General features: G+C 37.4%; 1 protein-coding gene across 1 annotated transcript in view; it reads left to right on the top strand.

The window, feature by feature from the left end:
- LOC134670329 (uncharacterized) overlaps window positions 1-11,360 on the top strand; it is a 94,280-nt gene extending 82,920 nt beyond the window's left edge. Inside the window, exons 17-24 of the mRNA XM_063528128.1 lie at window positions 263-396; window positions 1,914-2,054; window positions 4,040-4,226; window positions 4,982-5,134; window positions 6,465-6,588; window positions 9,393-9,513; window positions 9,711-9,898; window positions 11,294-11,360. Of these exons, the coding sequence (XP_063384198.1) occupies window positions 263-396; window positions 1,914-2,054; window positions 4,040-4,226; window positions 4,982-5,134; window positions 6,465-6,588; window positions 9,393-9,513; window positions 9,711-9,897 (1,047 nt within the window). The 3' untranslated portion in view covers window position 9,898; window positions 11,294-11,360. The remainder of the gene's footprint in view (window positions 1-262; window positions 397-1,913; window positions 2,055-4,039; window positions 4,227-4,981; window positions 5,135-6,464; window positions 6,589-9,392; window positions 9,514-9,710; window positions 9,899-11,293) is intronic.
- The last annotated feature ends 4,380 nt before the right edge of the window (window positions 11,361-15,740 follow it).

Here is a 15,740-nt window from a genome sequence, read left to right as displayed (position 1 = left end):
TAATTTAAAAGTAATTCGTAGTGCATTGCTAAATTTACGCTTCTATTTTAAATAGGTACTTCTAGGTAGGTTTGTTACGAAGCCGATTTGTGGTCTGATGAAATTATTACGATGACACATCGAAAACAATAGTTAGTTCCAAAAATCAGCTCTTAGATCTTTTAGGTTCTCGATGCTTGCCGTAAAACTTAAAAAGGAAAGAGCCGATTTTGATTTTGTTATTTTGGATTTTCGTGTTGGCAATTTTGTCTGTTGAATGCAGGTGGAACCAACCGTTTGTTCCGTGGCGCCTGGAGAATGGAAGGATTGGCGCGTGAGTTTGAACCCCTTGGCAGGGGGCGAGATTGCGCCGCCTGGATTGGTGCTGCTGAGAACTATTCCAGTGGACGACCGAGGGTAAGGTTACACTTTGGATGTTTGCTTCGAATGTCATCCCACTCATCATTAACACGTATGAGCCGAAAGTAGCACAGGAAGGTAAAGAAGGAGTGCATAATTATTTTCCATCGTATTTTCAAGGAAACGTACGAACGTGTCTTACTATTTCAGCCAGTCTAATTTCTAAATGCTAGTTTCGAGTAAGTAGTTGATTCTTTCGCTTTATTATCTTCTAAGGGAAAGGGTTCACTCGTGGTTAGTATGTATAATGATTACAAAAAATTTTGAAAACAGGCACGTTGGACTTTTTTATTATATCGCAAAAGAGCGGGAAAAGTTTGGGTAAGTAAATTGGCAAATAGCCTTACGTTTTTTTTCTAAATACTACTTTCTTTTATTAAATGTCATTCTTTCGCTACATTATCTTTGAAGGTTATACAATCGTGGTTATATGTTTTATGGAGCTGCGTTTTAAGTGAAAGAAGGCAGAGACTATGAATTTACGATAATAAAAATATTCTATAACGTTTCTCTCTGCGCTACACTAAACTTCAAATCTAATAAGGTAAAAACCACACTGGATTTCTCGTTTCATTTCGCTTCCACAGTTACACTTTGCCATCGCTTCAAGCGATTCAAATATTTTTAGATCTCCCGACATTTCCTTCTTCTTGGTGTTCAATTTTCAGCTCATGCCTCCAACTATTACAAAGATAAAAGTTTTGTCGGAGTTCCAATTTTGCGCCAAGCAGTTTGATTCTGTGGATGATTGGCTGAATTTTATATTATTAGACCTCCCTAGAGAAATTATTCAGTGGTGAATGGGAAAACTAGTCAACCAATTTATGTAATATACAAATAATAAACAACAAGACAATGAATACGTAGCATTTATACAGAGGAAAATTAAGTCAGTAATAAAGGCATTGGTAAAGACGTACAAGGAAAAAATGGTAGTATACTATAATTATTATTATTCATTAAAATAAATAGTAAATGAAACAATTCTACCCATAACCCTCGTTTTGAAGAACCCTTGACGCCAACTCACAGAACAATTTGTATTTTATCGGATTTAACTAAAAATATACACAACACAGTAGAGATACAAAAGGTTTTGTACAAAAACGCAAACTAATTCACAAAAATAATAGCGATTCACATTATTTTGTATTAATTACTTTTTGGACCCCGGTATGTCCTTAAACTACGTCCAAGACCACCGGTGGACGGGCAGCAGCGTCCCTCAAATTCGGTGTATTCGACTGCGATCGCCAACCCGCCTGCCAAGCGTGGCGATTATGGCATTCACTCCCCATAAGGGGGAGGCCTATGTTCAGCAGTGGACGTCTTATGGCTGAGATGATGATGATGATGACTTTTACTTGTGTTTTAGAAACTCACGCTACAATGTATAAATTATAAACTGAAATAGTTGTCATATATTTTTAATAAACAGTGACCTTTGAATTTATAAATTTTTTGAATTTATTAAATAAGGAAATCCTAATAATACACGTTTGTGACTGCGACAGGAACCACTGGTTCCGCTGGGAGCCAGCGCCAGCGCGGGTGGGCGTCCGACAAGCGCCCCGCGCCGCTGTTCTACGCATGTCGTGCAAGGAGGTGCGCGCGCATATGTGCGCGCTAGATCTGCATTACAACGAAATTGCTAGGCAAGTCTTTAGTATTAAATTACTTATTGGTTCCTGCAGGAACTAGCAGATTATGCATGCACTGCGTGTGTCGGTTCTCTGTTTGTAATGCATGGAGGTTAAAAACTACTCGTACAATATTATGGGTCAGTTGCACCAAACCGTCGGTCTCCATCAAAGCTTTCGCTAAATATCATTGTAAGAATAGTTTCATACTTCATTGCTGATTGATGTTGATCAGTCGGCTAAATGTGGTTGGTGCAACTGCTCCTAAATGTATTAATTATTTAGTAAACGAACTTTTTAAACAGAAACTACTGGACTCGGTGAGAGCCCCTCTTCAGCTAGAACTATATTATACATATTGTGCTGCTTATTATGGAACGACTAGTTATTTTATGAACGTTACTTATTTTAGCACAAGTATACCTTAGTCAGATGTTTCCATAGCTTGATCCGAGCAAATCCCGGGAATCTATTTAACGTTACCAATGGACTTATGATCTGATATGCACGGGAAAGATGAGATTTAATCCTAGGAATCGGATGAATAGAGCACTCCGCTTTTATTACGCAAGGTACTGTCATCAAAAGCCACGTCTGACTTTGAGTCGCGGCACGTACTCATCGCGACGCCAACGCTCTTACCAGCAGAGAAGCGTCCTTAAGTGCATCTGTAAAGGCTGATATGACTGATTTGCCGATACTATAAGTTAATGCATTTTGCAAGAAAAGTCTTAGTCACATTATAATATTTATAAAAAATATTTTTTCATGGAAAATTCAACAACAATAAAATTAATGATTCATTTTAGCATGCAGCTTACAATCATAGTACCTACATGAGATTCAGATTTCAGATTATTCATTTGCTTTTTACGTACAAGTAAGTATATTATGCAAATACAGTTATAAAATAAAGGCTAAAATTAGTGATGTACCGACTATTGATTTGGCCGACTAGCCGACTAGCCGACTAATCGGCGCTCGAATGGCCGATTAGTCGGCCGACTAGTCGGCTAGTCGGCCAGATTATTAGTTTCGTATAAGTTTAGGTGAAAAACAATAGTTTTGCTCTTTTGGTTGCGCAATTCATATATTAGCTTGGCTAAAAGGTATTCTCTACAGGTTCAAAGACCTATTACAGGAATCCTCGTTCAATTTCTGTCTTTCTTTTATTTCGCGATCCTGAGCAGATCGTCAGTAGGTACAACTTGTAGGAGGTATTTCCAAGGCTCTATTTCTCGTACGTAGTCGCCAGTTAAGAACCTATCCCCTGTGGTCAGCGTTTTTACGAGCAACGTGCCCTGTTTATAAGTCTCTAAAATTTGCAATAACATTAATAAAAACTGAATTATAATAAAATCCTTTAAGTATAGAACTTGGCCATGAAATTACACGAGAATCAGTTGAGATCGACCTGTAGAAGAAAACACCAGCCACCACCACCATACGATAACGATCAAACGGTCAATTATATGAACAAAAGTTTTCACACCCTGAATAGGTATTTTGGTAAAATAGACATAATATGCTAAATATTGACTGTTGGTTTCATTTTTTCTGTTTTTCTTTCACTAATAAAGTGCCGACTAATCGGCCATTTTTGCCGACTAGTCGCCGACTAATCGCCGACTACAAATGTGGCCGGATAGTCGGCTTTCCCGACTAGTCGGTACATCCCTAGCTAAAATACATGTAAATACAGTTATAGAATAAATCCTTAAATACCTACCTTTATGTTGTTGCTTATTGTAAGGTTAAGTTAGTTATTAGGTCATCCTGTTTACGTAGGTGCTTCAATACTATAAGATTTCAATGACTTCCTTCGAATTTCTTCTTATCCTTTGATGAATGGCAATCGTAGTTTGACAATAATTACAACACACTATTTTTGTGCTCTGAACCACTCTCTATAAAATCAGTAGCAATAACTCAAATTGGCCTGAATTCCAGAAAAAACTAGGCTCTGAAAGGCAAAAAAAAACAATTGATGTTTTTTTTAGGGTTCGCAAGCGGTTCCGAATGCGGAACATCGGCACTGCTCCACTTCTGGTGCATTGTGCGACGGAGGCCCCATGGCAGATCGTCGTGAACAAACAGCCGAACGATTGTGAATGTGGCTGCGAACATGAGCTGGGTGAACGGTACGATGAGGTCGAGCTGATGGTGGAACCCTGGAGCTCGACTTCGGTAAGACTGTTGTTTGAGATGTATTTCAAGTTTTAGTCTGGTAAACCAATTTTGTCAGTAGAAAAGGGCGCGAAATTCATATTTTGTACAGAAGGTCGACGCTGTCGCCGATCATCATCATCATCATCATAAGCCTTTGAGTCTATTTAGACTAGGTAAGATATATATCGGACCATTTCTAATATAAGGTTATGGGAGCTGACGGGCCAAAATCCTATCGACAAGGAAATTCTCCTTAGGAAATGGCGCTGGATAGGTCACGTACTGCGAAGACCAGACAATCACCTGTCCAAACAAGGTCTGACGTGGCATACCTCTGGAAAAAGAAGACCCGGTCGTCCACGTACCACCTGGAGGCGCACAGTCAACAAAGAGGTGGCATCCGCTGGCCTCGACTGGAAGAAAGTCGAAGAGACAGCGCAGGATCGACAACAGTGGAGAACCCTTCTGAGAGCCCTATGTCCCTGATGAGGGATAACAGGATACCATCATCATCATCATCAAGATATATATAGTGTCAAGAAGGGTGTCAACCACGTGTCAACGCGTTTCATGGCTATATTTAAGCCAATACGGGAGCGCCAAACACGACTACAAGCCAAGCAGGTGTAGTGTGCCCGTGGCGAACCAGATGTTGCGTTGATGACGCTTGGCCCGCTTTGCCGATATCTTTATTCTAAACAGCAAAGTAATACAATGCTTTTGATGACAAAGTTTTTTCTGCTAACATTCTCATTTGGTATATATACTCGTAGATCTGTGTAGAGGTCGCGGTGGACACCACAGAAATGTGGCCGATTGTTGAAGAAGAATATGGCGTCGACAAGAAGTGCATACTCTCGAGTTACCCTCCTAAACGTGAGGTCACCGGTCAACTTGTGTTCTCCTGCGAGGAAGGGATTTTGGAGGTCAGTGAATAATAACCAGAGGTCGGACAGTGTGAGCTATTTACCTTATAATTTGATACGTCATATTATAAGGCAAATAGCTCAACCTATTCGAGCTCTGATAATAGGGTGTTGCCATGGTTACGGTCTCCTGGATGACTCTTAAAATACTAGATGTTTTGTATTTAAATGAACCAAACTTGAATATTTGGGTAGTTATAAGGCCTTTCCATATAGGGACATCTACTATGCACTTTTATATAACATGGTACAGCAGTTCTTCTAACACTATGGTACTATTGTCTCCTGGCTGATGGGACAGAATAACAAGAAATAGTTGATCGACCCAATAACACCAAACAGACAATAAAAGGACTATCAAACCTACCTACGACTACAATAGGTACATTATATAGGTACCTACTGCAATATCAAGATAATTGCAATATCAAGGGACCGGCCATTTTTTGTCAATTAAGCAGGTTTTTCATTTAAGCAGGTCGTGTCAATTAACGAGGTTAAAAAAATCGTTGTGTTAATTATAGAGGTTTTCATTAATAGAGGTTGCGTTCTGACAAATGTCTTTTATGGAGGTGCAAATAACCATTGAAAGTAGATTTACACGCTTACGTTCTGGGTTTCTGGTCTATATATAGCTTCTGTCTATACATGCACTTTTACACTACATTAATTACTACTTTATTTTCTTATTAATCATATGGGTTTAAAAAATTCCCTTGAATTGTAGAAGAAAGCTTTATTGGAATGTAAAAAGCATACTTTGTATTTGATTTAATCAAAACTATTTCACCTACTACAGGCTGTGATAGATACCTAATAAATAAATTGAATTCTTGATGAAGATATAAATAAAATGATCATTGTTATTAAATATTGTTTCTGCTGTCTACAACTACATTATTTGAATTACAGAGGTAATAAGTAAGACTCGTTTCAATAATAGAGGTAAAAAGAAGAGCAATTTTAAGCACTGTGTCAATTATAGAGGTCTTAGTTGCGATGTGGTCAATTACAGAGGCAAAATTACGAAAAGTCCTAAAATCTAAATTGCAATTATAGAGGTTCAAAAATTTCAATTATAGAGGCCTTTTGCTCTCAAGGGACCGGGACCGGACTTTTGGTTGCAATTATTGAGGTTTTCCATTTGTCCAGGTGCCAATGGCGCCACCTTTGCTTTGTAGGAAGGTGCGGCAAAGCACACAACAGGAGAAAAATATGGCATCCTGTTTCCACGTTTCTCATTTCTTTTTCTGAACTAATTTGAGTCAATTGACGTAACGTAGTGGCAAAGCAACGAAATATTAATAGTAAATTTTATTTATGTCTCTAGACGTTGCCACTGATACTCGATGTGGACTATCCCCTCCTGTCTCTCGAGCCGGACGCCATTGATTTTGGATTCGTCACTCACGGAGACACACGGAAGACATACTTTTCAGTATGGCATTCAAGCTGTAAGTTGCTGTATAAGTACCTAAATAATAATTGTATGTCACTGTCTACATACTGGACAATTATATTTCTCTATTTGTTAAAACATTGGCTCAATGGCCAATATTTTTTAACCGCCATCATAACTATCTAAAAGCGACACCTGCCAACGATAACTTAAATAAATGGAGAGAAATATTTGACATCCGAATGCATATTCTACGTGCGAGTATCTATAAAATAAAATTGCACGATAAATTGCTTGGATTCGATTTAGTGTAACGGAGGTACTAGAGTGCATATATATATCCGCAATAACTGCACTATTAACGATAACTGCTTCCCTCTATCTCATTCCAAATGTTCCGATTGGAAAATTCGCTGAATATTTTGGTTTATGATTTGGCAGTTTGAACGATTCTGTTTGAAATTTATATGTGAACTAGTTCAGACGATATAGGTCATCAACTTAATATGACTTTGTTTATGAGATTAACAAAAGTATACTTATTAATTCTATGAATAAAGTTAATGACATTCCATACATCTGGTAATACAACAAAGAAACAGAGGTAGGTAACGAGTTTTGGAAACTAACTCACCTCAGTCATAAAGTCAAAGTCAGAACACAATTATTATTCCTTTAGAAACCTTAAATGAAGTTTCAAGTTTTAGTCGACCCACGTGAAAATTCAGTGAATCTTAATATCTCTGAGGAACGTTCATTGAACCTCGTTGGAATTAAAGAACGTTCAAGTTTTTGAGGCAACAGAGGGGACTGGGCCATTTTGTAAGATTATATTTGCTTTTGTGAAATAGACTGTTAAAGGTTGGTAGAGTTAACACACATAACGATACAAATGATTAAAACTTTCAGAGCGCCATTTGACTGTAATCCTTATTATTTCACTGATATATAAATAAATAAATAAATAAATATTATAGGACATTCTTTACACAGATTGACCGAGTCCCACTGTAAGCTCAAGAAGGCTTGTGTTGTGGGTACTCAGACAACGATATATATATAGTATATAAATACTATAGTAATAATACTGATAGGTATATTGTGTTTGGTATCGTCTTGGGTCGTCCCATTCGTTTTTCGTCAAGTTCTTAAATTAGGCCTATTCTGTTTTCGTCACTCATTCTACAATGGTCGGTGGCTTTCAATGTAGAATGAGTGACGAAAGCAGAATAGGACTAATTTAAGAACTTAACCAAAAACGAATGGGACGACTCAAGACGATACCTTGTGTGTTTGTTAAATATCCAAAATACTTTACAATATTCTTCTAGTCTAAGTACATTAGTTACTTTAGTAGATTACAATATAAAGATACAAAATATAATTATAAAAATCTGGTGAATCCTATATTATATTAATGTTTGTTTAAAAACATACATTTTAGTACATCGCTAATTTATAAATTTAAAATCTTTTATCGGAGATACCTACCCATACTTTTTAGTATCTTTGTGTTTTCTAATTTATCGGTATATTACCCATATCCTTTTACATTCAAAATACCCCGTATCCCATGTCACCCGTACGATTATTTCGGAGCCCGGGTGGTTATTTACCGGTGCCTTAAATTTTTAAATCCCTACTGATTATACCTTTTTCTCGACAAATGGCCTGTATTCTCATTGGCTGGGCAAGAGTCCTAAACGCTTCTAAATTATTTGGGTTGACCAGTACAAATTGATATAAAAATCCGTAAACGTAACCTATTGGGCGGCATTACAATATTTGACGTTGTCAAACCCTGCGATGTACAGTCGTCATCAGATATATCGGAGCGGCCAAGGTGCTCACAAATATCTGAACACGCCTCTACTGTCAAGGCGCTAGAGTGTTCAGATATTTTTGAGCACCTCTTCCGCTCTGATATATCTGGTGGCGACTGTATAGTGCACGGTTTGACATCGCCAAATATTGTAATGCCGCCCAAATGGTTAAGGTTATGGATTTTTATGTCATTTTGTACTGGTTAACCCATGAAATGGATAAGACTGATAAGCATACTCTTACCCAACCAATGAGAATTCAGGCTATTTGTACCCATGAGGTTATTTTTGAGCTCTAATCAGGCTCCTATCATTATTCTAATTCCTTGGGATCCAAGCGATTGTCTCGTCAAGCATTTGGAATAAAGGCCCCGAATGAAATGGCGGCGTTTGAATAGGTAATATACGATGCAACGGTTTTAGGGATGAATGAGTGCCGAAAGGGGGTGTAATAAAGTCGTTTACTTGTTTACAAACGTTGTAAATTATTTAAAACATGGCAAACATACTTACAGCTGGCCAGATAGCAAGCAGTTACAGTAAATAGGTGCTTCTAACCCCAGGAATGATACAATAGTACAAGTCTTTATTTGAGAATTCCACATCCCTTGAGATCGCTTAAGCAGGCCATACAACATCCGCAGTATTCGCGAAATAAAATTCCCCCGATACCGCATTGTGCCAGACAATTTAGTGTTCGTGGTGTGAAGATGAATAATGTGCAACAGCGTAGTTCTATGTTAGAATTCAGGTATAAGAATAGGCCCAGTTATACTTAATGTTAGTTCACCGAGTCTATAGTAAACGGCGAAACCGTCATTTAATTTTATCGGTGCTTGACATCACTAGCCGAGAATGACACATCACTAGTGCTGTCGTTCATCTTGTATCTACAAGAGGACGACAGAGGGTTTTGCGCGTGAACTGGGTCGCATATTATCTAAGACCTAAACTCTCAAATTTGTGATTCCTAATAAATAATGTTATAAGTGGTGCTCTGGTGTTTTTACTCTTACAATAGCTAATGTTGTTACAGTAAGCGCGACCATCACACTAGGTGTGATGTGGCACGGTAGCGCGAAGCTGAGGCTCTATCCTCGTCACTTGCGCGTCGAGCCAGGGAAACGCGAACGTATCTACCTCCAGTATACTGCTGCGTGAGTATCAAGAACATTACAAAACGGTCATTACCTTCACCATGAACAAAAGCCTGACTTAAATAATACTATGATGCCACTGTAGTAATGTTGTTAAGTATTACCGATAACCAGTCCATCGAACTTAGTGTTCCTTTGAGAAGCATTGAGTAGAAGAGTGCAATCGTCCTAATTTGATCGTTTTCATTCCTTGTTAGTTGGACAGGCGCCCCAGTACCAATAGAAGGCTGCATCCGTGTATCGGCCGCCGCAGGCGCGGGCGCGTGGTGCCGCGTTGCGCTGTACGTGCGCGCGCAGCCCGCTCGCGACGCCAAGTTTAGACAAGAGGTGCACGACCACACGGATCAGTGGAACCTGTGGCCTCCGTCACTGCCTCGGCTGTGAGGTAAGTCTTTTCTAGGGTGCAAGTGAATCGCGGCCCGTGCGTGATCTAAGCTTAGCTAGAAACCAGGAGCCAACTGTGGCTCTGCCTTGGTTGTGAGGTAAGTCGTATCTTTCGTGGTACCTATGCGGGATCTAACTTTGGCAAGAAAGTGCCGACCACTCAGATTTAGTGACTACAAATAAATTTGAAAAACATTACCTGTTTGTTGTTATCTGTGTGTTGTTGTGTTATGTTGTGTATGTAGTGATGTTTTTGATACATCGTCGAGGTCATAAACCGAGGTTTATTGCTTAAATTTTCTAAGGATCTGAACAACGACCGGCTGTCCGCACGCGCTGCTCTCATACTGTTGTATAAGGCACAGCTGTGCATTGCTATGCCTTGCGATTTTGACCAGATTATTTGACTACTATGTTAGGGAACTTCCCACGTTGCGCCAGTGCACATAATATCAAAAAAATAATGGAAAAAGCTGTTACTTACATTTTAATTAAAATATGCTCTGAGAAATAACAGATGCTTTTCTTTAACATTGCATTTCAAAGGTTTTGGACAAGAGCTTAATTAAAGTGTAGATAGAATTTCTGGCAAACAGAACCCTAATTCTCAAATGAACTCTTAACTTATTTAAATTATATCGAAAATTGGTTCCGTGAACTCGATAATTCAAACTGGTTAAGATCTATTGGTAACGTCTTCCTTTTAGTCGGGTAAATTTCTGTATTTAGATGGTGACTTGTTGTTGTTTTCATGCTATTTTAATACTTCATAAATAAACCAAAAAACTTTAACGCAATAAAAAGTTATAATTGAAAAACATCAACTTCTTTTGTTGAATTAACACTTGAAGTTTACAACGATGCCGTGATGTTGGTATCAAATTTGTATTACATTCGTACTGAATATTCGTTTCTGTATGCATTCACTGCTAAAAAACTATAAAAGAAAGCATTCATGACATGAAAGAGCAACCAATCTCTCTTGCTGTGCTGAATGTTACGATTGTAAAGAAGCAGAAAATGGAACAATTCGAGTTCATTTGCAGTTTCCTTAACAGATGTAGTGGATAATTGTTTTCCATCGTATTTTCTCGGAAAAGTTTGTACTTGTCATGCTACTTTAGTCGACCTCAGTAGTTTTTGTACCGAGACTCACATCACAGTTTCGTTGTAACTGAATTATGTCTTTTAAATTGTAGGTACAGTTGATGAATTTGTAAATGGTTTGAATTACGTCAACAATATTTAACAAGCGTGGGAAAGCCCCCAGACAAAATCGCGAGAAACCGTTGGTAACCGTTCGTTGTGGAGATCCTTGGGGGAGGCTTTAGTCCAGCAGTGGACATTTTTGGCTGAGATGATAATGATTTTACAACTAATATTTACTTGTTTCTAGATCGCGGTTTTTGCGAAGATCTTGAACGAACACCGTGGATTATTGAAAATAAAGCTTTGTTGAAAGCTTTTATCTTTCTAACTTTACTGTTCTATATAATGTTTCAATAAACGGTTCCTGGTTTATAAAATGTTTCAATAAACGCGGCTGTCTCTAATAATATGATGTTTCTCGTTTTACTGTGCGATTAAAAATAAATAAATATCACAGGACATTTTTAAACAAATTGACTAAGCCCCACGGTAAGCTCATGAAGGTTTGTGTTGTGGGTACTTACTCAGACAACGATATATAAGCGTGTAAATTTTTTTACAGATCTACTTAGTGCACATAATTTCCTTCGTACGAGGGTCGCACTGAAATATTCGGGAATGGGACACTTAGAAATAACATAATAGAAAGAGGCATATAATTTATAAAAATGTAACTCTTTATAAAACTTTTAAGGTATATTTCATTTGGTTGTCATTTGTATTTAAGAATTACTGGCAATTTGAAAATTGTATGTCGAACATTATTTGAATTTTTGGCAAAGTGATTTTTCCGATCAAATTTTTAAACGGTTTTCAATATGCCCTCAGCGAACAAATAAAAGTTACAATGGGCTTCTGTTATTTTTTTATGAACTAGAGTTCATCGTACGCTCGTTTGCGGTTAAAATTAAATATGAAAGTCACTTTCATTTTATCCCATAGATGATCTTAAAGAAGCATGTCATTCCAAAGCGACGTCAAAAATTAAAATCGCATTTGTGCTGTTAATTAAAAAGACTGCCAAAAAAGTTGCATATCGGCAGATTTCGACATTCCTAAATATTCATATGACAACAGTAAAAAAATATTATATATATATATATATATATGTAAAAAAAACTTCAATTCCGTTGGCTACTCCACGAATTTCATACAAAACCACTAAGGCTCCAAAATCGCCATACAAAAAGGACTTTGGGATTATGAGCCGTGTGCATTACAGAATGATTACTTTCAAAAGAAAATTTATATGCGTGGTCAGTTTGAGATTAAGTATGCATTAAAATAAAGATTGACTGTCTAGATGCGACAGTATTCTCTATTCCCGACATTTTCAGTGCAACCCTCGTATTTCCTCGGAAACGTTCCTACTATACCATGATACTTCAGACAACCTCAGTACTTTTGAACCGAGACTGACTGAAATAGCAAGACATATTCGTATGTTTCCGTGAAACAACTACGGAAAATAATTATGCAGTGACATTGACTAAGTACATCTGTAGCCACATAAGTTTCTCGAGTCGGAACGATTTGACCTACCCGTGTCATCCAGGTGACTTTACATTGTCAAACAAAGTCGTTGAATAATTCATGAGAAGTAACAACCTCCATTCATCCTGCAATAATTTAACTTAATTTTTACGATTCGCGGTGCCATAAAGCGCTAATTCTATGCTGAAACATCACCAGCAAACATTTGTCTTGTATATACATATCGACTGTAACAAATGATCGTGTCTTCATTGCGTGTTGTCTTCCATATGTCTAGTAGAATTCAGGTTGTTAGGCTGCAATGTACAGAAAGCTATTTGAATAGACATGTAATTCGTAAGCCGGTTATCGCCTGGTTTGGTTATGGTCCATAAAAGCTCTTTTTACGTGTCTTGACTTGAGTGTCTTTTTTATATTTTATTGTAAATAGGTGGTAAATAAACTAATTTACTTGCGTTGCATAATTTTTTGTAGCCTTATTGAAACAAATTAATATTGAAAAGTATTTACTTAAGTAATATTATGAGTTTAATTTTTACGCACCCAACAAACGCATTACGCTGCAAGGCCTGCAAGTAATAAACAGCGGATATAATTATATACATATTTTATAACCGGCATGAATAGTAAGCTACATAGCCACTCACATGATTCATGCAACTGTAATTGCGAGCTGTCACCCTTATTTTCACATAATAATAGAGGTCACTGAAAAATATCAATCATGTGAGTGAAATATTTAAGTGACCCCATGCAAATAATTTTCCATGCAGGTGGATCACTTAACTATGCAGCTTACTTCATACACGCGCGGGCATACGTAGCAAGCTGGAAATTTGCAGCAGTATTATACCGGGTGTGGCCTGTAATATGAGCAAAAAAATTAACTGTAGGCTGTACTCCTCATACTGACCAACATTTGTTCAGCGACTTTTAAAAATAACTTGTGGTTTGATTTTTAATACACTTTAAAGTTTATTCCAAGACGCAATGTATTGCGAATTTTGTTATGTTTAAGGCGTGACAAGCAACGTCAATCAAAATGATATGGCGTGGCGATGGCGTCCATTGAAAATAATATTTATTTTGTATGAAAAATAGGGAGTCTAAATACTTCATAATTTTTTAAAGTTGTTGAACAAAAGTGTCACCGTTTGAGGAGTCCAATCTATGTTTTCATTATTTGCTCATGTTACAGGTCACACCCGGTATACACACATGGTTTGGTTTCAGCCTTTACAGGTGTAATTTGTTTCATTCACTAATGGACATCACAAATTCAATACGTTTAGGTAGGTTACTTTGACGTTTGAAAAGAAGAAACGCAATAAATAACAAAACAATTTTTGGTCAAATTACAACATTTGTTGCTGAAAGCAGTCTTGGCTTTGAAGAAGTTTAGGCAAAAGGTTCGACGAAAGGTGACATATTTACCCTTCAAAGGTTACACAAAGAAGGACTGGAAACGTTAATTATAACCTCTATAATAGTCAATACATAAACGGTTTTTTGATTTACAATTTGGAACTGTTTGGGACCACTGACTTAGGTTTTTGTTGAAATCTAATACACATAATTTCAGACTTTTTGAAGTTTACTGTTAATAATAAATAATAAAATGCTTGGGCCCTGCCCCGCTGCCGGCGGCACCCTAGGTTAGGTTTTTTATAATGTGTTTATATGTATTTATTATTGTTTTGTAAGTGTTTTTATATTTTATTTTTATATTCATATTATAATTAACCTAACTTAAGACGAAAAATGAATAAAGAGAATAATAAAATAAATAATAATAAATATTATAGGACATTTTTACACAAATTGACTAAGCCCCACGGTAAGCTCAAGAAAGCTTGTGTTGTGGGTACTCATACAACGATATATGTAATATATAAATACTTAAATACATAGGAAACAACCTTGACTCAGGAACAAATATCTGCATCATCATACAAATAAATGCCCTTACCAGGATTCGAACCCGGGACCATCATCAAGATCGGGATTATCATCGGGATAATTAATTTAATTTTGAGGCGTCACAATTTCAGATATGCCATTACTACTTTTTGTATGCTTAAACTATACAGGAAGACCTTTGTTTTTCATTAATTGTTAAGTCGGTACATACTAGGTGAGTCCATAATTGCATGTTATCATTTTATTGTTTGTGATTGTGAATGGTATTGTCTGACCCTCCATTATTTTAGTATTCAGGTAGGCAGTAAAAAGATATATCATATAATTCGCTTCACGAAAATACTAATTAAATCTTTGTTCTTATATCTTACTTTAAAGGTGTTTAAAAGAGAAGGGATAATTAAAAACGCCCTTCTCCGGCGGCCATTGTATTTCGCATATCTATCCCGTTTAGGGCCACGTGCACCATTCGCTAACCCGGGGTTAACGGGTTAAACCTGGAGTGTCACTATGGTTACCAGTACAATTTGACACTAGCTTAAAGGTTTAACCGGTTAACCCCGGGTTAGTGGGATGGTGCAAGTGGGCCTTAGTGACCTAAACATACTACGAGTGCACAACATCGTAATCAGTCTACAACTCTACACTAAGCTAAAGCTTTGAATTATAAAATAACATTCCCAGCCAACCTGGAAAACGGAATGTGCGGTGGGAACCGTGGAAAGCAAAGCTTACAGGCATTCCCGTTAATACGCTGCAGTGGCGTTCAAATTTTTCCTCAGACTTAGTCACATTGTTATGTGCCTAGATTTGTGCACACTGCAGGCAGTCTTCTTCCAACTTTAAGTATTTTTTACATGCCAATAATGCAAATCCTATATCTTGTCCGTGTACCTATATGCAGGTTTAGCAGCGTGACTAAAAAATAACTTATAATTAAGCTGGTTTTACGGTTTAACTTACCTACGTATTTTTTTTCACTCGCGTAAGTAGTACTTAACTTCTCCGAGCGCGGCTATTGTGACCTCTGCTGTTAGTGACTGGAAATGGAGACCCAGGCTCTCCGAAACATGTCGCGCGAGTGACTAGAAATACGTAAGTTAAACCGTAAAATTAGCTTAATGTTAGTATGACTCACACCAGTCAAATTTGACTCTTAATGGGCCTTACGTAATAATGATAAATACACTTTGGTGTTGCCGCTGTAAATCAAATCTTACAGCAGCCGTTATTTGGACTCTGTATATATTGTACCAATTACTACAATGCATGGCACCATA

This window comes from Cydia fagiglandana, chromosome 13 (assembly GCF_963556715.1).
Source record: "Cydia fagiglandana chromosome 13, ilCydFagi1.1, whole genome shotgun sequence".
Lineage (NCBI taxonomy): Eukaryota > Metazoa > Arthropoda > Insecta > Lepidoptera > Tortricidae > Cydia > Cydia fagiglandana.
The sequence above is the reverse complement of the archived record's forward strand: the minus strand, read 5'-3'. Positions and strand labels throughout refer to the sequence as shown.